This window comes from Podarcis filfolensis (assembly GCF_964270895.1).
Source record: "Podarcis filfolensis genome assembly, chromosome: 1".
In the NCBI taxonomy this organism is placed as follows: Eukaryota; Metazoa; Chordata; class Lepidosauria; order Squamata; family Lacertidae; genus Podarcis; species Podarcis filfolensis.
In genome coordinates this window covers 132717630-132745075 of record NC_139604.1, presented here as the reverse complement: position 1 = coordinate 132745075, position 27446 = coordinate 132717630, and the positions used below count along the sequence as shown (strand labels likewise).

Sequence of the window (27446 nt, the reverse complement as noted above, 5' to 3'; positions counted from 1 at the left end):
GCCCTCCATCTTTCCCAACATCAGGGTCTTGTCCAGGGAGTCTTCTCTAGGGAGTCTTCTCTGTGAGATAAGATAGCCATCTTCAAATATCTCAAGGGCTGTCACATGGAAGAGGGAACAAGCTTGTTTTCTCCTACTCTGGAGGGCAGGACTCGAACCCATGGCTTCAAGTTACAAGAAAGGAGATTCTGACTAAATATCAGGAAAAACCTTCTGACAGTAAAAGCTATTAAACAGTGGAACAGTTTCCCTCAGGAAGCTGCAGCCTCTCTTTCATTGGCAGTTGTAAAACAGAGATTGGACATCCCTCTGTCATGGATGCTTCAGCTGAGATTCCTGCATTCCAGGGGGTTGGACTAGATGACCCTCGGGTCCCTTCCAACTCTGCAATTCTATGATCCTATGAGACCCCTGCGGGCAAGGGAGGGGAGGTCGATTTTGGTCTCTGTGATGTCAGGAGCCTGAGAGGTGGGCAGGAGGAGATGGTAGCTTTGCCCAGGGCCAGATTTAGGTTTGATGAGGCCCTCAGCTCCTGAAGGTAATGGGGCCCTTTATCTGCCCAGCTGTCCTTTGTCAACAACAAATTGTCACTGTTTTTTTGTGTTGAATATATGCTATATGGTAATTTATGGACCTAATAGGTATCTCAAGCCATTTGCACATAACAGTCAATGCAGAATGTAGGCACCCTATACAGTGGTACCTCTGGTTGCGAACAGGATCTGTTCCGGAGGCCTGTTTGCAACATGAAAAGAGCACAACCCGCAGCAGCGTGTCTGCGCATACACATGTTGCGATTCCTCGCTTCTGCGCATGCGCATGATGTCATTTTGCACCTCTGCGCATGCGCGAGTGGCGAAACCCGGAAGTAACCCTTTCCGGTACTTCCGGGTCGCTGCGAGATGTATCCTGAAAGAATGTAACATGAAGCGGACGTAACATGAGGTATGACTGTAGATAGAAATGAGCAAACCAGTGATATTTGAGGGAGCAAGCTAGCAGGTGGGGCCCATGACTTACGTCATACACAACACAAAACACTGTTGCTGTTTGTAGGTTTTATTTTATTTGTTTTTTATCTTATATTTTGGAAATGTACAGCCAGGTTTTTTCCCCTTTAATTTTTTTTGGGAGGAGCCCCAAGAGAGTGGGGCCCTAAGCTATAGCTTGTTTAAGGTAAAGGTAAAGGGACCCCTGACCATTAGGTCCAGTCGTGGCCGACTCTGGGGTTGCGGCGCTCATCTCACTTTATTGGCCGAGGGAGCCGGCGTACAGCTTCCGGGTCATGTGGCCCGCAAGACTAAGCCGCTTCTGGCGAACCAGAGCAGCGCACGGAAACGCCGTTAACCTTCCCGCCAGAGCGGTACCTATTTATCTACTTGCACTTTGACGTGCTTTCGAACTGCTAGGTTGGCAGGAACAGGGACCGAGCAACGGGAGCTCACCCCGTTCAAACCACCAACATTCTGATCGGCAAGTGCTAGGCTCTCTGGCACTGGCTTTGCCCACTGGACAGATCCAGCTCCTCTTTGAGGGTTTTTTTGTTTTGTTTTGTTTTTATACAATTGAGAGGTATACAAATAAACAGATTGCCAAGATTGCTGCACGGCGCTCAAATCTAGCAGGTTCGCACCCTGGGCAGGGCTCTATGGCCCATCAAGGGGAATTAGTATCGGCTCACTGAGGACCCAAGGCTTGCACCCTGCTAGTATGGGGCAGAACGTACTGGAAGGGAATTCATGCAACTCCTGTTTGTTCTTCAGAGCCAGGCCAAGAACAGCCCCTCAAGTGGCGCTGAAGAATTTGGAACTGAGGGGCCTTCAATACTGCATGGAATGTGAAAAACCCTAGGCGTGGTTCCTCCGAGAATCACAATTGCATGCCAAAATTTTAATATCCAACGCTGTATTCTTTTTAACACTCGATTGGGAGCCACCCAGAGTGGCTGGGGAAACTCAGCCAGATGGGCGGGGTATAAATAATAAATTATTATTATTATTATTATTATTATTATTAACACAACATCACACTAGCAGCAGAAGAGCACTTCTCAGTTTGGTCCAGAAATAATCCCATTTGACCGATCGCTTGGCAGGATGCACACTGTTAAGAGATAACCCCAATCAATCTGGGTTATTTTTGGATCATGAGGTCTGTGGTTGCATCTGGCGTCCCGACACGAAGAGGGGCTCACTTTCCCTCCTTGATGGGGATGGCAGCAGCTAGACCTGGACTGAGGCCTCTTGTGCCCGTTCCCAGAGGGCAGGAACAAAGGTAAAAAAAAAAACAAAAAACTAGGAACTCAGGTCAAGACAGAAGCGACGGAGCAGCCCTGATCATTCAAAACATGACAAAAAAAATGTGACTACAGTGGTACCTCAGGTTACATAAACTTCAGGTTACAGTTGCTTCAGGTTACAGACTCCACTAACCCAGAAATAGTACCTCGGGTTAAGAACTTTGCTTCAGGATGAGAACAGAAATCGTTCTCCGGCGGCACGGCGGCAGCAGGAGACCCCATTAGCTAAAGTGGTGCTTCAGGTTAAGAACAGTTTCAGGTTAAGAACGGACCTCCGGAACGAATTAAGTACTTAACCCAAGATACCACTGTATGTATTTAGAAAGAAGGGCCTGGGATATCTAGGTAGAGAAAGGCAAGGCAAATTCAGTAACAGAGGTCCTGAAGGCTGGTTATTGAACCAAAGCCTTTGCTTTGGTTATTACTTATTTTATTATACTAATATTAGTGTGGTGTATGCCGACAAAGGTCCATATAGTTAAAGCTATGGTTTTCCCAGTACTGATGTATGGAAGTGAGAGCTGGACCATAAAGACGGCAGATCGCCAAAGAACTGATGCTTTTGAATTCTGGTGCTGGAGGAGACTCTTGAGAGTCCCATGGACTGCAAGAAGATCCAACCTATCCATTCTGAAGGAAATCAGCACTGAGTGCTCACTGGAAGGACAGATCCTGAAGCTGAGGTTCCAAGACTTTGTCCACCTCATGAGAAGAGAAGACTCCCTGGAAAAGACCCTGATGTTGGGAAAGATGGAGGGCACAAGGAGAAGGGGACGACAGAGGACAAGATGGTGGGACAGTGTTCTCGAAGCTACCAGCATGAGTTTGACCAAATTGCGGGAGGCAGTGGAAGACAGGAGGGCCTGGAGTGCTCTGGTCCAGGGTGTCACGAAGAGTCACTAAACAACTAAACGACTAAACGACTAAACGACTAAACGACTAAACAACAACAACATTTGTTAAAGTGCTGGCCTGGGACCTGGGAGACCAAGGTTCACTTTGAAAAGAGGTGGGATATTAATGTAATAAGAAATGATAGCAATACTGTAAATAAATATACACAATTTAATGCCCAAATAGGCTTCCAAGTGGTTTACAAACTTTTAAGAACCAATTACACCAGCAAGATGTAAACAGTTCTTGGGGTTTTTGTTCCAAGGCAGGAAGCCAGAGACCAGCTTTGTCTTTCATTATTCTTCAATCATTTCATTCAAAAAACGACAGCAATGGCTACACCCAGGGCAACACATAAATGCACACAAACAAACAGACAATTACGGCACAATCCTAACCACGTCTACTCGGGAGTCAGCCCTATTGACTTAAATGGGGTTTGCCCCAGGGTAAATGGAGTTAGGACTGCAGCCTTAAATCATTAAATAAAATTGCATTGTCCAAAAAAATAAAAATAAAAATAAAAAGCACAGGAAAATGATGGAAATCATTTGCCACAGTCACGGTTTCAAAGGCCTGGAACATGTCTCTAGGCTGGCAACCCATTTCCCACAGTGACCAACCAAACACCTCCAAGATGTCCTTAGACAGCCCTCACCTGCTCTTGGTACCCAGATACTGGTACCCAGAGGCACATCGGCCAACTGCCAACAGCCATGGAGGCGGCTGAAGTGTTTTACTTGGTCTGCACCCCCTGAAATCGAACCACTCAGGGAAAGGACTCAGGGCTACATAGGTGCCACCACACCTGCCCCACAGCTCACATCTTATAGGGACACCAACTGTAGGGCAGGAGGATGTACCTTGAAGAAAACAACCTTGAGATGCAAATTAGGACCGTGGGCCAGAGACTCCCTATCATTGCTCTAGCTCATGGGTAGGCAAACTAAGGCCCGGGGGCCGGATCTGGCCCAATCGCCTTCTCAATCTGTCCCACGGACGGTCCGGGAATCAGCATGTTTTTACATGAGTAGAATGTGCGCTTTTATTTAAAATGCATCTCTGGGTTATTTGTGGGGCCTGCCTGGTGTTTTTACATGAGTAGAATGTGTGCTTTTATTTAAAATGCATCTCTGTGTTATTTGTGGGGCATAGGAATTCGTTCATTTTTTTCCTAAATATAGTCCGGCCCCCCACAAGGTCTGAGGGACAGTGGACCGGCCCCCTGCTGAAAAAGTTTGCTGACCTCTGCTCTAGCTGGTAGGATGACCAGCATCTCAATGGATAGACAAATCACCCACCACCGAGAGCTTGGTATCAGCCCCCTCCCAAGCCTTGCCAAACAGGCTGCCCATCTCTGCATGTCTTCACTAAAAGTTGCAGAAGTTCCAACTCTTCTTTTCCTAAATGCATCGGCAATTTAGACGGAAATAGAAGAGAAACAGAAGATGCAGAAGCGCCGCATTTTGTGCCTCAGTGCCTCTCACCGGCAATGTCTCCTTTAGTTACCCTGCAGTGAAGTATTTGTTTTGCGTGACTAAACCAAGTCGGTTTTAAAAAATGTTTGCTTTGCAAGCACAGACATGCGCCTGTAGCCCTGAGAACTGGGCAGAAGAAAATCCTCTGTGCACATTCCTGCCATTGTGAACCATGGCCAGGTTGGTACACCTGGGTAGCTATTTTAGTAGCAAGAGATCACTCTCCCAGGTATGCTGCTTGGAGGAAGGGTGGGGCTCAATAGGTAAATCACCTGCTTTGCATGCAGAAGTATTCAATCCCTGGCAGCATGTCCAGGTAGGTAGGGCTTGGTCAGAAACCCTGGAGAGCTGCTGCCTGCCAGTGTAGGTAAACCTGAACTAGACGGATCGAGAGCCTGGCTCAGGATGTGGTCTTTCCTATGCTGCAAAAATAACTCAAGAGCAGAGTTTCTCAGCTGTTTTCCGACCCTAGCTGTTTTCAGACTACAATTCCCATCATCCCTGACCCCAGGTCCTTCCAGTTACCCCAATCCACTTCCCTTACTGTTGCCAGAATCCAAGCCTATCCGTGACCTGGCTTACCTGGTTCTTGGAAGGACTCTTCATTTGTTAATGTCCTGGACAAGATGAGGATGAGGGCTTCTTTAAACTGGTCAAAGTGGACCTTTAAAAAAAAAGGACAGAAAAAAACACAAACTCAGTCTGGACAAACCTTTGCAGTGCAATATGCACCCAGATCTAGCACCTTGGCCTGACCTTCAAAGCATCCTGTGGCCTTCTTCCCCATTACCTTCCCATGCTTATATCCCAACATTTCCCAGATCCACCACCCCGAGCCAGCCAAAGGATGTCCACTGCAAAGGCACCACTGTGCCACGCTGTCACGAAGCTCAAGCACTTTAGGGAGAACAGGAATCTCCTAGCAACTCTCAGCACCTGCAACGAACTTCTGGTCCCAGGATACTTTGGGAGAAATCCCGACTGCTCAAAGCGGGATGATACTGCTTTAAATGGCTAGTGCAGATGGGGTCTCTTGTCTTTGTCCATGCAGTTTTCTTGGCAGGGATACTGGAGTGGCTTGCCGGTTCCTGCTCCAGGTGGATCACGTTTGGTCAAAACTCTCCACTATGACCTGTCCATCTTGGGTGGCCCTGCATGGCATAGCTCATAGCTTCTCTGAGTTATTCAAGACCCTTTGCCATGGCAAGGCAGTGATCATAAAGAAGGCTGATTGCCGAAGAATTGATGCTTTTGAATTCTGGTGCTGGAGGAGACTCTTGAGAGTCCCATGGACTGCAAGAAGATCAAACCTCTCCATTCTGAAGGAAATCAGCCCTGAGTGCTCATTGGAAGGACAGATCCTGAAGCTGAGGCTCCAAGACTTTGGCCACCTCATGAGAAGAGAAGACTCCCTGGAAAGACCCTGATGTTGGGAAAGATGGAGGGCACAAGGAGGAGGGGACGACGGAGGACGAGATGGTGGGACAGTGTTCTCGAAGCTACCAGCATGAGTTTGACCAAACTGCGGGAGGCAGTGGAAGACAGGAGTGCCTGGCATGCTTTGGTCCAGGGGGTCACAAAGAGGCGGACACGACTAAACGACTAAACAACAACAACAAGCAGATGAGGCCTAAACATATGCAACTAAACCACTGCTAGACCTTGCTCCCCTGGTTGCATCGGCCTCCCCTTCTTCCACTGTTTCATCTGCGTCAAATTTTGAATTGTAAGCTCATTGGGGCAGGCTTTTGCCCTCTCGTACTCTGTACGGCACGATGCATGCTGACTAAGTCGTCTAAAACAATGGTTTTCTTCTGTTCCAGATTTGCAGCTATGATAGCCTCCTGCAGCTGAAACAAGTGAGGCTGCCTCCACATCAAACCTTTAAAGGACATTTTTTCCCAAAGAATTCTGGACACTGTAGTTTAGCTCTCACAGTTCCCGCAGCCCATGTTCCCAAAGCCTCTAATTTCTTCACCTTCTCTCCCTCCCCTGCTTTAACTAACACCATTATTATTATTTTGCAAACCACACTGTCCAGCTTAGAATTTCAGGTTCTGGAGGGGCGGAAAACAAGACGGGTTTGAAGCAACCTGAAATCCTCTTGCTCGGGTTACATTTTTTATGTGCTTTTCCCCAAGCACTTTCCTCCCCACCCCTCCCTGAGCTCCACTTCTTCTTCTTCTTCTTCTTCTTCTTCTTCTTCTTCTTCTTCTTCTTCTTCTTCTTCGAGTTATGAAAAGCTCTGCCCAGGCAAGCTCCAAGTTTATTCCGAATGAATGAATCACTTTGCTTGCTGGAGATTGCCAGCTCTAGCATAGCGGCAGCTGAAAGCTCTGCTGCCCTGTTGGGCCCCGGGGCGCTATGGAGACTGGTGCCCTAGCAATCTCTCCATGAGCAACATGGAAACAACCATTGCAGAAATAAAATCATAGAACTGTAGAGCTGGAAGGGACACTGGCCTGATCCAGCGGACTCCTCTTATGTTCCTCTGGCAGGAGCAATCTGCAATGCCCCGCAGTCACCAAGACAAATAATAATAATAATAATAATAATAATACAGTGGTACCTCGGGTTAAGTACTTAATTCGTTCTGGAGGTCCGTTCTTAACCTGAAACTATTCTTAACCTGAAGCACCACTTTAGCTAATGGGGTCTCCTGCTGCTGCCGCAGCACGATTTCTGTTCTCATCCTGAAGCAAAGTTCTTAACCTGAAGCACTATTTCTGGTTTAGCGGAGTCTGTAACCTGAAGCGTATGTAACCCGAGATACCACTGTAATAATAATAATAATAATAATAATAATAATAATAATAATAATAATATTTATTTATACCTGCCCTCCCTGGCCAGAACTGGGCTCAGGGCGGCTAACATCAGTAAAATTACAGTAAAAACATAATGGGGGGGCCCAATTTAAAATACAGGTTAAAATGCAATTTAAAATGCAGCCTCATTTTAAAGTAGCTGATAAACCGAGACCATAAGGGGAGGGAGGGATAAGGGTGAGACTGAGTCCAAACCAAAGGCCAGGCGGAACAGCTCTGTCTTGCTGGCCCTGCGGAAAGATGTCAAGTCCTGCAGGGCCCTAGTCTCTTGTGACAGAGACTATGTTTCCAGTCCTTCTGGTGGTTGTAAAGTTAAGAGCAAGTGCCTGTGTTTTCCTTCTCCCTCCTAAAACCTTTTCCTTTAGTGCCATGTCTTTTAGATCATTAGCCTAATGGCAGCAAGTGTCTTATTACTGATATCTGTTATGCATTCTGGAAGCCTCCCCCCCCTTTTTAGCTAAAGAGTGGAATAAAAATACTTGAAATAAATTACTAATCATCCGTTCATACTTTCCCCTTTTCCTCCTGAAATAATTAGATCTCGCTCCACTTTCATTGCAACTTGTTAAAAATGAAGCAGAATTCTGCACTTGCTCTGTTATGCTCCATATACTAGATAGAGAGGCTAAATGAAATTGATTAACAGCCGATTCAGGGCAGACAAAAGGGAGCCCTTATTCACACAATGCAGAGTTAATTTATGGAATTCGCAGCACTGGAGGTCACGGTCCTGGGCAGCTTTAAAAGGGGACTGGACAAGTTTATGGGATGGAGGGGGATGAGTTCTTGTCCATGGCGTCAAACAAAATTCATAGAGATGGAGAGGTCTGCTAATAGTGTCACATTAAATTAGCCCCTAGAGTAGATTTTGGAGACTCCCAGAGATTAGGAATTATCCAGAAAGCTCAGCTTGGCTGCTGGAAGTGATTTAGTCCTGTAGAAAGCTGTACATGCTTTTATGTAGGCAGTCCTACATCACTACTGGGAAAACCATAGCTTTCACTATACGGACCTTTGTTGGCAAGGTGATGTCTCTGCTTTTTAAGATGCTGTCTAGGTTTGCCATCGCCTTTCTCCCAAGAAGCAGGCGTCTTTTAATTTCGTGGCTGCTGTCACCATCTGCAGTGATCATGGAGCCCAAGAAAGTAAAATCTCTCACTGCCTCCATTTCTTCCCCTTCTATTTGCCAGGAGTTGATGGGACCAGTGGCCATGATCTTCATTTTTTTGATGTTGAGCCCCAAAATACGTAAGCATTTCTTTGCTCACTCGCTCTCGCTCCCCACCCCACCCCAGAGCCCATCATTGTTTCTTCTGTATCAAGCTGTTGCCATCTAGCAATAGAGACCTCGCTGGCCCGTTATCACAAGCAGTAATTAAAAGCAGCCTCGGAAAACCTGCTCAGCCAGGAAACTTTAGACAGAGGGTCTCATTTGCACATTAATTGCTGCCATTCATCCTACAAATATTGCAAAGCGCTCTCCACAAAAAGGGCAGTTTGCAGCGAGGAGGAAATTTTCCCCTGATTAAAAAAAACCGCCTTGACATTTAAGCTAAAGGAGTTCGGCTGGCAGAGGAGGGAGAGAGAGAGATGAGCGCATTGCAATTATCACGAGGCCATCCATCCCCCCCCCCGTTCCCCCCACAATGCACCGGCTCTTCAAAATATATCACGGCGGCACACCTGCCAACGTTTGACGGAGGAAATCAGGTACACCCGCGATTTAGCTGCTCTGCGATTTACGTGCCATTTAATCAAAAAGGCCCACTCAGAGCGCCGACAATATTTCAGAAATCCAATCAGCAATAAAACCAACTGCCACAGCTAATAAAACACCGAATACTTAAGAATGCAGCCTGCACACTCTGGCCATAAAGCGCTACCAGGGATCTACAGAACTTCAACAGGTTATCTTATTAACCCATCACAACAAACCTGCAAAGTAGGCCGGCGTTATTACTCTTGCTTTATCTTGATCACCCATAAGCACCGGGGCACAGATCAGTTTTAGGAGCTGACTAGGGAGAGGCCCTCTCCCTCTATAAGCAGACTTGCTTCTTATGCTTGGAAGATCATAGAATCATAGAATGGTAGAGTTGCAAGGGACCCCGAGGGTCATCTAGTCCAACCCCTGAAAAGCAGGAATTGCAGCTAAGATGCCAATGGATTGGCGGTAAAGGAAACACTACTGGTTTTCCCTGTAGTGATGTATGGAAGTGAGAGCTGGACCATAAAGGAGGCTGATTGCCGAAGAATGGATGCTTTTGAATTCTGGTGCTGGAGGAGACTCTGGAGAGTCCCATGGACTGCAAGAAGATCCAACCTCTCCATTCTGAAGGAAATCAGCCCTGAGTGCTCACTGGAAGGACAGATCCTGAAGCTGAGGCTCCAAGACTTTGGCCACCTCATGAGCAGAGAAGACTCCCTGGAAAAGACCCTGATGTTGTGAGAGATGGAGGGCAACAAGGAGAAGGGGACGGCAGAGGACGAGATGGTGGGACAGTGTTCTTGAAGCTACCAGCATGAGTTTGACCAAACTGCGGGAGGCAGTGGAAGACAGGAGAGCCTGGTGTGCTCTGGTCCAGGGGGTCATGACTAAACGACTAAACAACAACAACAACATCTAGTATTTCCCCCTTTAGTCAAAATATAAAACACCAACAGCCTGCAGCACCTCAACACATTGCTAGACAAACTCCCATCGTTCCTAGCCATTGTCCATTGAAATTCAACATCATCCAGAGAGCTCTGGGTCAGAACTGCCCTTCTACCACTTATAGGCTTGGGATGTTAGAACCTCTGGGTCATATGATCCATACAAAGCTGTCTTGTTGCAGGGTCCGACCTCTGCCCCATCAAGCCTAGAATGCCCACTCTGACTGGCAGCAGACTCAGCTACCCCAAAATCTCTTTAAAAAACCCCACAAAAACTGAAGATGACAATGATTGAACATGGAGCCTTCTAGATGCAAATTGCGAGAGCTCTGCTTTTGCGGTCTGATCCCCTTTCATCTGCTGGAACATTTTAATCAACAAGAAGAGATTGATTTAATCGACCACCGAAGGAAAGAAGCAAACAAACACCGTGGCTATAACTCCCCCAGTATTCATCAAGGGGAACCTTAAGATCCTGATAGCATTACATCCTGTCAATCAATGAGAGATGCTCAGATCTGGGCATATTGTTTGTCTTCAACAAAACACTCATTGTCCTCAAACGAGGCTGCAGCAGGAACCTCCTCCCAGAAGCCTCGGAGGCATGTTGATTCATTTCCTCCCCCCTCCCCACCCCATAAGTGCCCCCGCTTTTGCCAAGTCACTGTTGATTGTGCAACCGGACTGAAGTTGTACAAGTTGTGTTGACAAAGAGAAAGGAAAGAGGATGCTGAAGGTTCCTCATTTTGGAGGCGGCGATGGGAAGGAGGAGGAGGAGGTGGAGAAAGTGGTGATTTCTGCTTTAGGGTTTTAACTACAGTCTTGGAGCAGCAGCTGCAGCCAGAACAGATGGCCGGGGTTTGCGTCGCACGAAGCAATTTTACCGTGACCGGCGCTGAAAAGGGAGATTAGGAGCAGTGAGTTTAAATCAAGTTCGGAAAGGGAAAGAGAGAGAGAGAGAGAGAGAGAATGAATGAATGCCACAATTCAGCAAGGCAAGGTCGGATGAACGATGGCGCAGTAGCATCGCTACTCCCCAGGGGAAACATGTGCTGTTGGGATCCGCTGCTCAGAAATGCAAAAAGATTCTGTGTTTGCCTTCAGTGGCACAACTTGGATGTACATGATGGGCCTGCTAGCTTGGCCGTACCGCATGAAAGCGCCCTCATTTGTGGTCAGTCTGAAGCAAGACTCGCCAAAAGTTTATTTGGAAAGCTAGACTCTTAAGTCTGGTTCTCCCAGTAGTGATGTATGGAAGTGAGAGCTGGACCATAAATAAGGCTGATCGCCAAAGAATGGATGCTTTTGAATTCTGGTGCTGGAGGAGACTCTTGAGAGTCCCATGGACTGCAAGAAGATCCAACCGATCCATTCTGAAGGAAATCAGCCCTGAGTGCTCACTGGAAGGACAGATCCTGAAGCTGAGGCTCCAAGACTTTGGCCACCTCATGAGAAGAGAAGACTCCCTGGGAAAGACCCTGATGTTGGGAAAGATGGAGGGCACAAAGAGAAGGGGACGACAGAGGACGAGATGGTTGGACAGTGTTCTTGAAGCTACCAGCATGAGTTTGACCAAACTGCGGGAGGCAGTGGAAGACAGAAGTGCCTGGTGTGCTCTGGTCCAGGGGGTCACGAAGAGTCGGACTCGACTAAACGACTAAACAGCAACAACTCTTAAGTCAGGGGTTGGCAAAGGTTTATCTTGCCTGGGCTGGATCGCATGTGTGAGCATGCACGCCTGTGATTTTCAGTGTCTGTGCAGACGCGATTTCTGGCGCCGCAGAAGTGAGTACCTGTGCCGTGCCAGTTTAGCGCAGCGTGCGAGTGGGCAGCTAGGTTTGGGGGTGGCTTGTGGGCTGGTCAAACAACCGCCCATGGGCCTTAGGTTGCTGCCCCCTGCTCTTAAGTCCTTCCAAACGGGAAAGACTGTAGTCCAACAGTAAAGCACCTGGGAATATCTTCTGCCTGAACCCTTGGAGAATCGCTTCCGGTTAGTGCAGACCATACTGAGCTGGGTGGATTAGTGGTTTGACTCTAGTATAAGGCAGCTTCTAGTAGTCCTAAACTTGTACCATTTTCCACATAGAGTATTACATTTTTCCTTTTGATAATAGCAATCACACCGGGGGAAATGTAATTTGCAAAGAGGTCTTAAGGCTCCTTCCCTATTTGAATGCATCTTCCTGTTTCTAAAACTGGCAGTGGGCAGGGATCAAACTTCTTTGCAATGCCAGTGGTTCCTCCAATATGCAGCAACCAATCTGGGGGAAATCTATGCAGCTTGGGGCAAAGAAAACTAGAGTTATAAAACAGATTTACTGGAGAATGGTAGACTACAGACTAGACAGGGGTCAGCAAACTTTTTCAGCAGGGGGTCGGTCTACTGTCCCTCAGACCTTGTGGGGGGCTGGACTATATTTTTGGGGGAGAAATGAACGAATTCCTATGCCCCACAAATAATCCAGAGATGCATTTTAAATAAAAGGACACATTCTACTCATGTAAAAACACACTGATTCCCAGACCGTCCGCAGGATAGATTTAGAAGACGATTGGGCAGGATCCAGCCCCCGGGCCTTAGGTTGCCTACCCATGGACTAGAGGACCTTCTAGTGGTCTAAGCTTCAACCAAAGGAGGTGACGTGACCCACAGGTCAGCTGACACTCGCCAGACAACAGTCTGCTATGTCCAGTGAGTAAACAACTATCTGCCTGCCAGATTTGGCCGGGCAGGACGGTCAACTGCAGACCACACTGGCTGGATTAGGATTTCAGGTGCTGTGTGGTAGGGAAAACCGAGATGAGAATGAAGAAACCTGAAACCCTCCTCGTCAAGTTACATTTTTAATGTTCTTTTCAAAGTGCTTTTGATGTCGCGCTCAGCTTCTGAACCTACAGAGAACTCTGCGAGTCTCGTGGTTTTTAAAAATTGATAACGCAGAAGGCGATGTTTAGGTTGTAAAGCAGGAGAAAGTAAATTCAAGGGTGCCCAATCTACTCCCAACAGAGGCTGCGATCCTAAATCCACTTAGGGCTTGTCTGTCCTGTGCCTAAAACGCATGGGGCCAAGAGGTTTTCAGTTTGTCCCAATTCTATCCTTGGGGAAACCTGCTTTTTGCTGCTGAATTGGAGCAAGCACCAGTCTGCAGAAAACCAATTGACATTTGCTCCAATTCAGCGGAAAAAAAGTGGGTTTCGCCCCGGGGGAAGAGGCTGGATAAGCGGAAGTGTAGCTGAGCCCCTACTTTAGAGTAAGCCCCACTGAATTCAGCAGACCAACCTCTGAGTAAATATAATGAGGATCTAGGGCCAGGTGATGTATCGATCCATAGTCCAAAATCGGTCTGAAGTCCACACACCGTGATAACATTTCATAATATTTGTCAGGGTGATATATTGTGAATCAAAATGTGTGTGTGATGTAAAAAATTGCAATATGGGAGAAACTGTGGAGCTGGTCATCATTTCTCATGATTCCTGCTGCCCCTGTTGTTCTGTACAGTCGTACCTCTGCTTACGTATCCCTCTGGATACGTAAACTTGGGTTTGTGAACGTGGCAAACCCAGAAGTGTATACTTCTCGGTTTCGCAGCGCACGCATGCGCAGAAGCGCTTTGCATGCGTGTGCAGAAGGGCGCCTCCAGTTTTGAAGTTTGCGGGACGCGGCTGGGCCTCCAGAACGGATCCCGTTCGTAATCAGAGGTACCACTGTACTATAAAATAACAGTTGTAACAATGTGTTAAAGGTAAGTAAAATGTGTAACTTTTAGACCCCTAAGTAGTAACAGTTGCCAGGACATTACCTTGTTTGCCTTGTCATAGTTACATCCTCATTTCAGACATCATGATATAACAATATCGTGATGTTTAGCTGAGCAATTCTCCTCAGGGCCCTCATATTTACGGGACCGCCTCTCCTGGTATGCCCTGCAGAGGACCTTAAGGTCCATGAATAACCATAGTTTAGAGGTCCCGGGCCCTAAGGAAGTCAGACTATTCTCCACCAGGGCCTTCTCAGTGATGGCTCCGACCTGGTGGAATGCTCTGTCCCATGAGACTAGGGCCCTGCAGGACTTGATCTCCTTCCGCAGGGCCTGTAAGACAGAGCTATTCCGCCTGGCCTTTAATTTGAATTCAGCCTAATCTTTTATTTCCCTTCCCTTCCCTCCCCTCCCCTTTTATGAAGATCACCCGCTCTGAGACCCCACAGCTCATTCTCCTCTGGCCTTCTTGCTGGCCCAAGTAGGACCAATTCAGCCAGCTAGCCCTGGGGATTATCTAATGCTTATTGGATGGATTTCCCCCAAATTGATTACCGAACTTTTAATTTTATTGTTATTCATGTTTTTATACTGTATTTTATGCTGCTTCTACAATTAAGTGTTTTACATTTGTTGTTGGCTGCCCTGAGCCCGGTTTTCTGAACCGGGAAAGGCAGGGTATAAATAAAATTTATTATTATTATTATTATTATTATTATTATTATTATTATTAATCATCATCAGCGCTGACTGGCAGCAGCCTTCGGTGAAGCAGGATTTGAACCAGGGGCCCTCCGAAAGCACCTGCTCTCCCAACCGAACTAAGGCCCTTCCCTATAGAGCCATGGGGCTGCATGGCAAGGGGGCATAAGAGAGACGGAAGGAAAGCCACATTTTCTTTTCCATCCCTTTTTTGGGGGTCTTTTCCACCCCCTTTTTGAGCCCAAAAATGGAAGCAAGAAGAGTTACGGATGATTGAAGAATGGAGGATGAAGTTAATGGACTATGCAGAACTGGATAAACTAACAGGAAGGATTCGAAACCGGCAAGACCACAAATTCACAGAAGACTGGAGTAAATTTACAGGCTATTTGGAAAGTAATCGTGAAGATCAGACGACGTTTGTAGGGTTGCAAGAAGTTCTGTGAGGAGTATTACTGGAAGTATTGCAAAAACAGAAAAGGGGAAGGATGGTTTGTTAAGAGATGTAAAGGCAATATAAAATTAAGAAATGCATAAGAAGTGGTTAAAACGGTGGATCATCAGAGGTGCTGGCGGAAGTCTAAAAAGATTGTATAAGTGATAAGTTTTGTGGTACATTTTATAATTTATATGTTAAAATTAATAAAAAATATTATTAAAAAAAGGTCTTTTCCACCCCACCTGAGTAGGTAAGCTACAGTCACGTGGCGGTGCTGAGAAAACATTGAGCCCAGGAGCCATAATTGGAGAAGTCAAAGAACAGCCGTACATGCAAATCAAAAGGAGCCACAGCCAGAATGGGACAACTTCTGCATAGCGAGTTTGCCTTGTTCTGCCCCCACCGCAGTCAGGGGCTAATTGAACTTCTGGTCGGTGGCTCCGTTTGATGCTGTGCAGAGAAGACTTGGGTACCCAATTTGAGAAGGAAGGTTTTCTGCGAGTGAGTCTTCTTATTAGCACAATAAAGCGTCCCGTTTCAAGCTGCTCATTATTTTCCACCAGGTTCCCCCCATATCCCGCCCCCCCCCGCACAATGGAAGTCCGCACACACCCTTAAAGATGCGGGAATCTTCTTCTCTTGGGAGAAAGAGCTGGCTTCTAACACTTCCCTCCCTGTCCTTGGGTTTGGGGGGGGGGGAGAGAAGGCTTTCTTCACTTCAAGCAGAATAAAGCTCATTTCTGCTTCCAGGAGAGCTTCGCACAGTGTCAGATGCAGAGGCTACCTTCAAAAGAATTCCAATGGAAGAGATGGAAAAGGGGGTTCTGGGGGAAGTTGGGGGGTTCTGCATTCATAGCAAGAGGGGGGAATAATAGGCTTGCCACTGTGGCGCTTTGCAATCGTACGAGCATTTTTTGCAATTCCAGTATTAGGTAGAAATTACCTTGCACGGAATATTGAGGGACAAATAACAAAAGTTCCATGGGCCATGATCTGAATTGGTTTTAAGATAGTTTTCGTCTAATGACAGCAAAAGCGACCATCATTAGGACAGATGAAGTGCCTGTGTAACGGTTTATTATTATTATTATTATTATTATAGTGGTACCTCGGGTTACATACGCTTCAGGTTATAGACTCCACTAACCCAGAAATAGTGCTTCAGGTTAAGAACTTTGCTTCAGGATGAGAACAGAAATCATGTGGCGGCGGCAGTGGGAGGCCCCATTAGCTAAAGTGGTGCTTCAGATTAAGAACAGTTTCAGGTTAAGAACCGACCTCCGGAACGAATTAAGTACTTAACCCGAGGTACCACATTATTATTATTATTATTATTATTATTATTATTATTATTATTATTATTTGCTATTTATAACCCGCCTTTTCCCCAGAACAGGACTCAAGGCAGCTTATGCAACTTAAAGTAAGCAGAAAAAATATGAAGAGCTAAAAACATATAAAAGAGAATCATTTAAAAGTAATTTAACTCTAATAGGAGAATATACTATCTGAAGAAGTGTGCATGCACACGAAAGCTCATACCAGTAACAAACTTAGTTGGTCTCTAAGGAAGGAATTTAATTATTATTACTTGTTTCAACTAAGGCAGACCAACACGGCTACCTACCTGTAACTAGGAGACTATACATATAAAAAGAATTATTAAAATACAGATAATGAAAAAGGGAGGAGTTTATGGAAGGGGTATGTATCTCAAGGACCTAGGAAGATGAGCAGTGGTATATCTGCACTTGCTGCAGATATGGTGGTCTGGGTCTGGATAGGGGACCACCTGGGAACCCCATGCATGCTACAATCTTCTGTTCCATGACTCAAGGAAGGTAGCAAACCACTGTAATAATTACCTTTGAGACCTCTTGCCCTGCCTGACTAAGGCATCCCTTTTTCACACCAGGCTAGGCAAGGAACCGCCAACCTTGTGGCCCCCCCCCCCGATGTTCTTCAACTCCAACACCCACCATCTGTGACCACTGGCCACACTCGCCAGGGCGGATGGGAGTTGGAGTCCAACAACTCCAACCCAACCTGTGATCATCGCTTTGGTCCATCTTGAAACAGACGAAGGACTGTCACGTGAAAGATGGAGCAAGCTTGTTTTCTCCTGCTCTGGAGGGGAGGACTTGAACCCCTGGATTCAAGTTACAAGAAAGGAGATTCAAAATAAACCTTAGGAAGAACTTTCTGATGGCAAGAGCTGTTCAACCTTCAGAATGCCTCAGAATGTCTCTGGAGGTTTTTAAGCAGAGGTTGAATGGGCACCTGTCATGGATGATCTAGTTGAGATTCCTGCATTGCATTGCAGCGGGGTTGTGATAGATCATGGGTAGGCAACCTAAGGCCTGGGGAGCCGGATCCGGCCCAATCACCTTCTAAATCTGGCCCGCAGACGGTCTGGGAATCAGTGTGTTTTTACATGAGTAGAATGTGTCCTTTTATTTAAAATGCATCTCTGGGTTCTTTGTGGGGCATAGGAATTCATTCATTTTTTATTTCCAAAATACAGTCTGGCCCCCCTTAAGGTCTGAGGGACAGTGGACTGGCCCTCTGCTTAAAAATGACCCCTCAGGTCCCTTCTAACTCTATACAGTGGTACCTCGGGTTACAGACGCTTCAGGTTACAGACGCTTCAGGTTACAGACTCCGCTAACCCACAAATAGTACATCGGGTTAATAGTACTTTGCTTCAGGATGAGAACAGAAATCGCGCAGTGACAACAGAAGGCCCCATTAGCTAAAGTGGTACCTCAGGTTAAGAACAGTTTCAGGTTAAGAACAGACCTCCAGAACGAATTAAGTTCTTAACTGTAATTCTAGGATTTTCTGGTCCTCTGGGCCCTGAGACATAGCTCAGCTGACTGTCTCTCTTTACTCCCACGTGGATTCTTCTCCCTCAGCTTCCTCTAGTCGTCTCTGGCCTGCTCCCACCCTTCCACCCTGCCCTTACCCTTTTCTTCCGATCTCCCCACGGTTCCCTTTTCCTGAGCATGTCCTCTCAGCACCCAAACCATCTGCCACTCTTACCCGGCTCAGGAGATCGCCCTGCAGAAGTGTCTGCTGCAGCGCCCCCGGGGCCACCGTTTCCAGTTGCAGGACGTGGCAGAGCTCGGTCAGCTCCTCGTGGCCCAGGGAGCCAGTGCCGGTGACATCAAAGCTGTCGAAGAGCTCTTTGAGGCGGGCTTCAGACTGGTCCTGCTCAGCTTCATCCATCCCATAGCCCACTGCGCTCAACTGTCGAAGGGAGACAGAAGAACACCACAAATAGTTAGTTACTCTTGCAAGGACTCCAGAGATGTTGAAGATAATGCATCTCTCTCTCTTGCAACCATAGTTTTGTTGAGACATAACCAATGGGACGCAGGTGGCGCTGTGGGTTAAACCACAGAGCCTAGGACTTGCCAATCAGAAGGTTGACGGTTCGAATCCCTGCGACGGAGTGAGCTTCCATTGCTCGGTCCCTGCTTCTGCCAACCTAGCAGTTCGAAAGCACGTCAAAGTACAAGTAGATAAATAGGTACCACTCCAGCGGGAAGGTAAACAGCATTTCCTTGAACTGCTCTGGTTCGCCAGAAGCGGCTCAGTCATGCTGGGCACATGACCCGGAAGCTGTACGCCGGCTCCCTCGGCCCGTAAAGTGAGATGAGCACTGCGACCCCAGAGTCGGCCACAACTGGACCTAATGGTCAGGGGTCCCTTTACCTTTTAACACCAAACCATGGTTGCCCTAACTGCAGTTTGTACACCCAGCCATGTGTTCCAGGTGTAGAAGCAGACTGCGGTTTCTGGGGTTCCCCCTCCCCACTTTGCCCAAGAATTCCAGTAAACTATCCTTGCTGGACCATAAAGAAAGCTGATCGCCGAAGAATGGATGCTTTTGAATTATGGTGCTGGAGGAGACTCTGGAGAGTCCCATGGACTGCAAGAAGATCCAACCTCTCCATTCTGAAGGAAATCAACCCTGAGTGCTCACTGGAAGGACAGATCCTGAAGCTGAGGCTCCAAGACTTTGGCCACCTCAGGAGAAGGGAAGACTCCCTGGAAAAGACCCTGATGTTGGGAAAGATGGAGGGCACAAGGAGAAGGGGATGCCAGAGGACGAGACGGTTGGACAGTGTTCTCGAAGCTACCAGCATGAGTTTGACCAAACTGTGGGAGGCAGTGGAAGACAGGAGTGCCTGGCATGCTCTGGTCCAGGGGGTCACGAAGAATTGGACACGACTAAACGACTAAACAACAAGATCCTTGACAGTGATCGTAGTTTGCCAGTTTGGATGAGACACCAAACAGCAGGTTTGCAAACTGTGGTTTCAGGTCCACTCCCAGAAACTGTCCTTGCAAACTCCAGATCCACATTATATCTCATAGCCTCCAGTTTTGGCAGATATACATTTATCCCTTCCAACTCTGGGATTCCACAGTGCTGCTCTCAACGGCGGGTCCAGTTTTAATTGCCTTGCAGCCAGGCACCGACTCTGCCTCCATCTATTGCCATGCTTATCTGAATTGCAGAACAGCTGGCCTCCTCTGGCAAAGGGATCCCTCCATTGTGCAGTTCGGCTCCAGGAAAAAACAATCTTAATTGCCAACAACAAAACCTGAAATGTCTCCACGAAGAAATAATGTCCCCCAGCAGCTTCCAGATCAAAAGTAAGCTCCAGGACAGCAGATAGCACACAGCCCAGTAAGAAATCTCTTATCTCTCCCTCGCCTCTTTCTGTGCCCGCTCCCTCCCCTTCCTCCGTTCACCTCCTTTGAGCATTTCTCTAAACTACCTGTTGGAATAATGATGATGGGGTCCTCAAAGGCCCCGGTTTTGCTTTCCATCCCAGGCTCAGTTCCCCCATATTCAACAAAGGATGCACAGCTGATGGATGCGTTAAAACTGGCTAGAAAGGAAAGCCAGTCTACAGAGCACAGAAGCTCCACCTCATCAGCACCACAGCCTTTGCACCTGGCCTCCCCAAATGCTTTTTTTAATGTCTGCAACTATGAGAGTTAGGAACTTGTTTTGCTGTATTACTGACGACTGAAGAATGGAGGATGAAGCTAATGGACTATGCAGAATTAGATAAACTAACAGCAAGAATTCGAAACCGGCGGGACCAGAAATTCACAGAAGACTGGAGTAAATTTACGGACTATTTGAAAAGTATTTGTGAAGATCAGATGACGTTTGTAGGTTTGCAAGAAGTTCTGTGAGGAGTATTATTGGAAGTATTGCAAAAACAGATAAGGGGAAGGATAATTTGTTAAAAGATTTAAAGGTAATACAGTATAAAGAAATGTATAAGAAGTGGATAAAACGGTGGATCAGAGGTGCTGATGGAAGTCAAAAAAGAATGTATAAGTGATAAGTTTCGTGGTACATTTTATAATTTATATGTTAAAACCAATAAAAATTATTATTTTAAAAAAGAACCTTGTTTTGCTGTAAACTTCTCACGATTCCAAGACATACAGCAAATGCATCATATAACTGCAGAGTTGGAAGGAAGTTTGCAGCTGGGATTTATATAGATATATCATCCAAAACCGGTTTGAAGAGAAAGTTGCTCTTGTGCCCGGGTCCCGCTTCCTTGCTTCCCCTTGGGCATCTGGTTGAGAGAAGAGGCTGCTAGACTGGATCAGCCCCCAGTTGGATCCAGCAGAGCTCCTCGCATGTTCTTAGAGCAGCGCATACATGCTCCTGTAATCTTGCTCAGCGAACACACGCAGGGGCCACTGGGGAACAGATGCAAGCCAGCCTCCAGTGCCGCAACATAAACAGTCCCTTTGCTTACACCGCCTCCATTCATCAAGGAGCAGCTCGACTTAGTTTCACTACAGACAAATGGCCCAGGCGAGGTGCGAGGCTCCCCAGAGCCCCACCAAACCCCTGGGAGCTTGAGGTAATGTTTTGTCAAAGAGTATTAGGAAGGAGAAAAACAACCTGACTTGCAGGAACAAACAAGCTCCGGGCAGTTTTAGAAAGGCGCTTTTAAAGAGACGAGACAGAGAAGCCAAGCCTCACAACTGGCGTTTGCACCAGAACTTTAGCTATTCCCACCAGCGTTTCAGTTCTGCAGAAATTGTGGCAGGATGGATTACCAGAGAGTAACTTTCCCCCCAGCACCAGGGTCCTAGCTTCTTACTGGATCAGAAGCATGGTTTTCTCAAAAGCTGAAAGACACTGATAAACTAAGAACATATCAAGAGCCCAGCTGTTCCAGACTCTGTTACCCTGTATATTTCCACATTTTCTTAGTCAGTTGTCTGGGGAAAAAAATGTAAACAGCCCTGTCTCCCTGGTGCAGAGATTGCCACCCACTCTCCGATCTGATAGGGGTGCAGATTCTTCTGATGGGTGGGTAGGTTGCTATGCTAGACAGCCAAACTCTGTACACATGGAACTACGTATCTTTGCTATAAGAATGGTCACTGGTACCTGAGTGTGCTTTTTCTTCCTTCTCCCTCCCACCTCTTTTGCCTTGTGTGTCATGTCTTAAAGGTAAAGGGACCCTGACCATTAGGTCCAGTCGTGGCCGACTCTGGGGTTGCGGCGCTCATCTCGCTTTACTGGCCGAGGGAGCCAGTGTACAGCTTCCGGATCATGTGGCCAGCATGACTAAGCCGCTTCTGGCGAACCAGAGCAGTGCACGGAAACGCCATTTACCTTCCCGCTGGAGCGCTACCTATTTATCTACTTGCATTTTGACGTGCTTTTGAACTGCTAGGTTGGCAGGAGCAGGGACTGAGCAACGGGAGCTCACCCCATCGCAGGGATTCGAACCGCCGACCTTCTGATCGGCAAGCCCTAGGCTCAGTGGTTTAACCCACAGCACCACCCGTGTCGCTGTGTCATGTCTTCTTCCACTGCAAATCTGAGGGCAGGGGCTGTCTTACTGCTGACTTTTGCAAGCCGCACCCTAGGAGTCTTTTGGGGCTAGAGGGTGAGGCACAAATGCTTTAAACAATTAATAGGAACATGCTCACAGGGCTGCTTCCAAAAGTTGCCCACTATCTGAAGAAGTGGCACTGTCACAGGTACCCATTCTACATTTGCGGCAGGAAACTTTTTCCACCTGACCTGCTCTGACAAAAGCAGAAACAGCCCCCTCCTAACTACCAGCAGCTACCTGCATCAAGACATTCCCTGGATCTCAACAGGATGGCAAATCCTTGGTGGCTGCCGTATCGCTGGTATAATCAGGGTGTGGCCAAAAGCAGGGGTCAGCAACCTTTTTCAGCTGTGGGCCGGTCCACTGTCCCTCAGATCTTGTGGGGGGGGGGGAGACTATATTTTGAAAAAAAGATATGAGCGAATTCCTATGCCCCACAAATAACCCATAGATGCATTTTAAATACAGTCATACCTCGGGTTACAGACGCTTCAGGTTGTGTGTTTTTGTGTTGTGCAGCATGCTGAACCCGGAAGTACCAGAACGGGTTACCTCTGGGTTTCAGTGCTTGCACATGTGCAGAAGCGCTAAATTGCGCTTTGCACATGCGCAGAAATGCCAAATCGCGACCTGCGCGTATGCAGATGTGGCGCTGCGGGTTGCGAAGTGCATCCCACACGGATCACGTTCGCGACCCGAGCATCCACTGTAAAAGCACACATTCTACTCACGTAAAAACACCAGCCAGGCCCCACAAATAACCCAGAGATGCATACAAAAACTCATACCAAGGACAAACTTAGTTGGTCTCTAAGGTGCTACTGGAGGGAATTTTTTTATTTTGTTTCGACTACGGCAGACCAACACAGCTACCACTCATGTAAAAACATGCTGATTCCCGGACCGTCTGCGGGCCAGATTGGGAAGGTGATTGGGCTGCATCTGGCCCACGGGCCTTAGGTTGCTTACCCCTGGTCCAAAGGCTCGTGATGCAACTCAATTGCTAAAGCTAAGCTGGTCTGCATCTGCCTCGTAGGGAGAGCTCCTCCTGGAGAAGACATGACTGCTGCTTTGGGTTGCGGGATGGAAAAATGCAGGTTATACATTCTACCTATTGCAACAGTTTATGTACCACTTAACCCCTTGGCCTCTAAGTCCATTGTTCAGCCCGGACACTGAGGTCCAGCACTGAGGGCCTTCTGGCGGTTCCCTCCCTGCTAAAAGTGAGGTTACAAGGAACCAGGCAGAGGGCCTTCTCGGTGGTGGCGCCCGCCCTGTGGAACGCCCTACCATCAGATGTCAAAGAAATAAACAACTATCTGACGTTTAGAACACATTTGAAGGTAGCCCTGTTTAGAGAAGTTTTTAATGTTCCATTCTATTTTTAATATTTTGTTGGGAGCCGCCCAGAGTGGCTGGGGAATCTCAGCCAGATGGGTGGGGTATAAATAATATAATTATTATATTATTATTATTAAGCAGTGCAAGATGAAACAAGTTGAAAAGGATACAATAAAGAGACAAACTGGTCAAAATTAACCATAAGATCAAGGGGTGGGGAGAGGGCAAGCCTTGAAATGCATGCAGAATTCAAAACAGGTCTTCAGCAGATCAGGCCAGTAGCCTATCTAGTCTAGTATCCTGTTCTCATATTCACCAACCAGATGGGAAACCCACAATCAGGATTCGAACACAAGACCCCTCTCCCCTCCTGCAACTGGGTTCAAAAGCATTGCTGCCTCCAACTGCAGAGGGAGATTCTACCCATCCTGGCTGGTAGCCATGAATAGCCCTCTTAGTAGCGGTGGGCGGTGGGAGAGAGACTGTCTAATCTCACCTGGGAGGGGGCTTCAAGGTACCACTCAGAAGACAAGGAAAAGCACCCGGGAGGTTGGAGAGCGGCAGCTGAAGCAGCCCCTGCAGCCGACTCGCTCACCTGTCTGCCTCGGCTTTCTCCAGACCCACAGGAAGGTGGCTGCTACTCTTGTTCTCCCAGGCTGCTGCCACCCCAGAGAGAGAGAACGACAGAGCGAGAGAGAGAAAGAGAGAGAGAGAGAGAGGAGCCTGAGCTCATCAGATGCAGAGCAGGTTCAGGAGACAAAAGAGAGACGAGGCGCCCGCCGTGTGGCCACCTTTGCGTTCTGCTTCTGGGCTTCGTTGGGGCATCTGCGTGGATGGGAAGAAGATGCTGGACCACATCAAGGCTTGGGATGCCTGTGGTCCTCCAAAGGATGCTGGATTCCAGCTCCCAGCAACCCCAGCCAGGAGGACCAATGTTCCAGGAAGACTGGTCCAGCAACCTCTGGAGTAAAGAGGGGACCATCAGTCCATTTCGGATTCTCTCCATTTCTCGTTCCTCCCCACTATAGGAGCCAACCTTTAAGGTCCGAAGTCCTTTCAGCGTACCCAATAAAATATTTGAGGGGGCCACGGGCTCCCCTAAGATGACGGGCATTGCCATTTCAATGGTTCGTGCGTGCCGTGCCTTGCGATCGATTATGCAGGGCAGGGCTTACCTGCCGCCCATATTTTATTCAAGTTGGCGCCCCTGCTCCCCCCGCCCCCCCAGAGGAAAAAAAACATAATTTCAGTTTATCCGTTTAGGAAATGATCTCTTTCAGCTTCTGCCTTCTGGAAGAAGGTATAGGGTTATAAAGGCCAGGACTAGCCACCTGAAAAACAGTTTCTACGCTAATGCAATTCTAGTTCTAAACACAACATAAGGGGTCTCTGTAGTATAGTGTTTTTTAAAATGGGGTTTTAGAGTTTTTAGGGGGTTTTGAATGTTTTATGTAGTTTTGTAGCAGTTTTATGTAGCTTTTATGTAGTTTTCTGGTAGTTTTATGTAGTTTTAATGTAGTTTTATGTAGTTTTCAATTTCATTGTTCCGCAAGGGACAATGACAATAAAGATATCGTATCATATTGTATCGTATCGATGCTGTTTTTGTAATGTCGTCATGAACAGAGGTTGAATCCTGATAAGACAGAAGTACTGTTTTGGGGGGACAGGAGGCGGGTGGGTGTGGAGGACTCTCTGGTCCTGAATGGGGCAACTGTGACCCTGAAGGACCAAGTGCGCAGCCTGGGAGTCATTTTGGACTCACAGCTGTCCATGGAGGCGGAGGTCAATTCTGCGTCCAGGGCAGCTGTTTACCAGTTCCATCTGGTACGCAGGCTGAGACCCTACCTGTCCGCAGACTGTCTCGACAGAGGGGTGCATGCTCTATTTATCTCCCGCTTGGACTACTGCAATGCGCTCTACGTGGGGCCACCTTTGAAGGTGACCCGGAAACTACAACTAATCCAGAATGCGGCAGCTAGACTGGTGACTGGGAGCGGCCGCCGAGACCACATAACACCGGTCCTGAAAGACCTACATTGGCTCCCAGTATGTTTCTGAGCACAATTCAAAGTGTTGGTGTTGACCTTGAAAGCCCTAAACGGCCTTGGCCCAGTATACCTGAAGGAGCGTCTCCACCCCCATCGTTCTGCCCAGACACTGAGGTCCAGCGCCGAGGGCCTTCTGGCGGTTCCCTCACTGCGAGAAGCCAAGTTACAGGGAACCAGGCAGAGGGCCTTCTCGGTGGTGGCACCTGCCCTGTGGAACGCCCTCCCACCAGATGTCAAAGAGAAGAACAAGTACCAGACTTTTAGAAGACATCTGAAGGCAGCCCTATTTAGGGAAGCTTTTAATGTTTAACAGACTACTGTATTTTAATACTTCGTTGGAAGCCACCCAGAGGGGCTGGAGAAGCCCAGCCAGATGGGCAGGCTATAAATAATAAACCTTCATTAATTTTTATTATTATTATTATTATTATTATTATTATTATTATTATTACTACTACTATTTATCAACATTTTAGTGCAAATTTCCCCCAATGTTTTTCTTTTAATTTCATTTAATTTAGCCCACCCTTCTCTTCCAAAGAGCTCAGGGTGTCCTGTATGGCATTGCCCCTCCTCATTTGATTCCCACAACATTTGATTCCTTCCCTGGGAGGTAAGGAATGCCTCCTTTGCACTGGGCACACAATACTTTTGCAGAAGAACACCATGGGCAAATGATGCCACAGGCAGGGGACGGTAGGTATTCCTGCCCCACACTGCTGCTGCCGACTTCTTCCTCCAAACATGCTATTTTGCTTTACCCCTTTTAAATCCCAGATAATCTCTGGTTATCCACGAACAGGTAAAACGAGATAGAAGGACTTTCACCAGCGGGGAGTGAGCGTGGGAGGAAAACCTGCTCAGGATCAACATTTTTAGAAAGGAAAAGGAAAAAAAGGAGGTGCATTTGTCAAAGTTAATTATTTCTAAGCAAAGCAGGAGTGCAAAGGGATATGATCCCCACTGCCTTTCTGGTACTGGTCTGTTACTCAACCAGGACTAGAGCCATGAAAAGCCTTCATTGGAACATAGTGACTGCTGTATTTTTAAACCAGGCGCCACAGAAAGCAATATAGCTGGCAGGCGGGGGGGGGTCTGCATTGCCCCCCCTACACCTAGGTGATGCCACCTCCCCGCTTTCCTTCAAACCCCTTCTCAAGGAGCCCTTCCCATTTCCCACAAAGCCTTTGGCAACAATCCCCAGGCCACATTCCTTGCAATAAAACTCAGACTGTAAGCGCCTCTGGGGCAGGGACCTATCTTGCGGTTTTTGCAGCGTTCACATTAGGGGTACCGGAACCTGCCTTGTACAGAGTCAGGCCAAAGGTCCACTTAGCTCAGTTTACACAGACTGGCAGATGAAGTCGGACAGGAATCATTCTCAGCCACCCCTGGAGATGCAATGATATATACAGGCCATTAACACGAACAGGAAGGCTCTGGCTTGCAAGTAATGGAATAAATACTAGGACTCAGGTCCTCCCCCTTTGCCTGAGCAACAAAGGATGGTCTTCTGCAGCTTAAGGTCTTGTCCCAAGTCCCACGGATTCATCCAGCAAACCCTGGAAGGGTGAATTTGTTTTATAAGGTTATTTATGAGCCATTTTGACCCAAATGTTCCCCCCAAGGTGACTTACAGTTTAGATTAAACAGAGTATGCAGACCTCTGACTAAATGCAGGTTCCTCACTTTATTAGGATTCCTTGGTCCTGAATGTGGAGGACTCCCTGGTCCTGAATGGGGTCACTGTGCCCCTGAAGGACCAGGTGCGCAGCCCGGGAGTCATTCTGGACTCACATCTGTCCATGGAGGCGCAGGTCAATTCTGTGTCCAGGGCAGTTGTTTACCAGCTCCATCTGGTACGCAGGATGAGACCCTATCTGCCCGCGGACTGTCTCGCCAGAGTGGTGCATGCTCTGGTTATCTCTCGCTTGGACTACTGCAATGCGCTCTACGTGGGGCTACCTTTGAAGGTGACCCGGAAACTACAACTAATGCAGAACGCAGCAGCTAGACTGGTGACTGGGAGCGGCCGCCGAGACCACATAACACCAGTCTTAAAAGACCTACATTGGCTCCCAGTACGTTTCCGAGCACAATTC

At 47.5% G+C, this 27446-nt stretch overlaps 1 protein-coding gene across 28 annotated transcripts in view; it reads right to left on the bottom strand.

Annotated features, from left to right (window-relative positions):
• Nucleotides 1-27446, bottom strand: part of NIN (ninein) — a 134733-nt gene that overhangs the window by 91451 nt on the left and 15836 nt on the right. For all 28 annotated transcript variants that reach the window (XR_014546965.1, XR_014546966.1, XR_014546967.1 and 25 more), the window contains 2 exons: nucleotides 18099-18305; nucleotides 5254-5335 (listed from right to left, as the gene is read on the bottom strand). Coding sequence is in view for 22 of the 28 variants with exons in the window: in XM_083608849.1 (XP_083464975.1) it covers nucleotides 5254-5335; nucleotides 18099-18284 (268 nt within the window). In the remaining 6 variants the exon portion in view is untranslated. The remainder of the gene's footprint in view (nucleotides 1-5253; nucleotides 5336-18098; nucleotides 18306-27446) is intronic.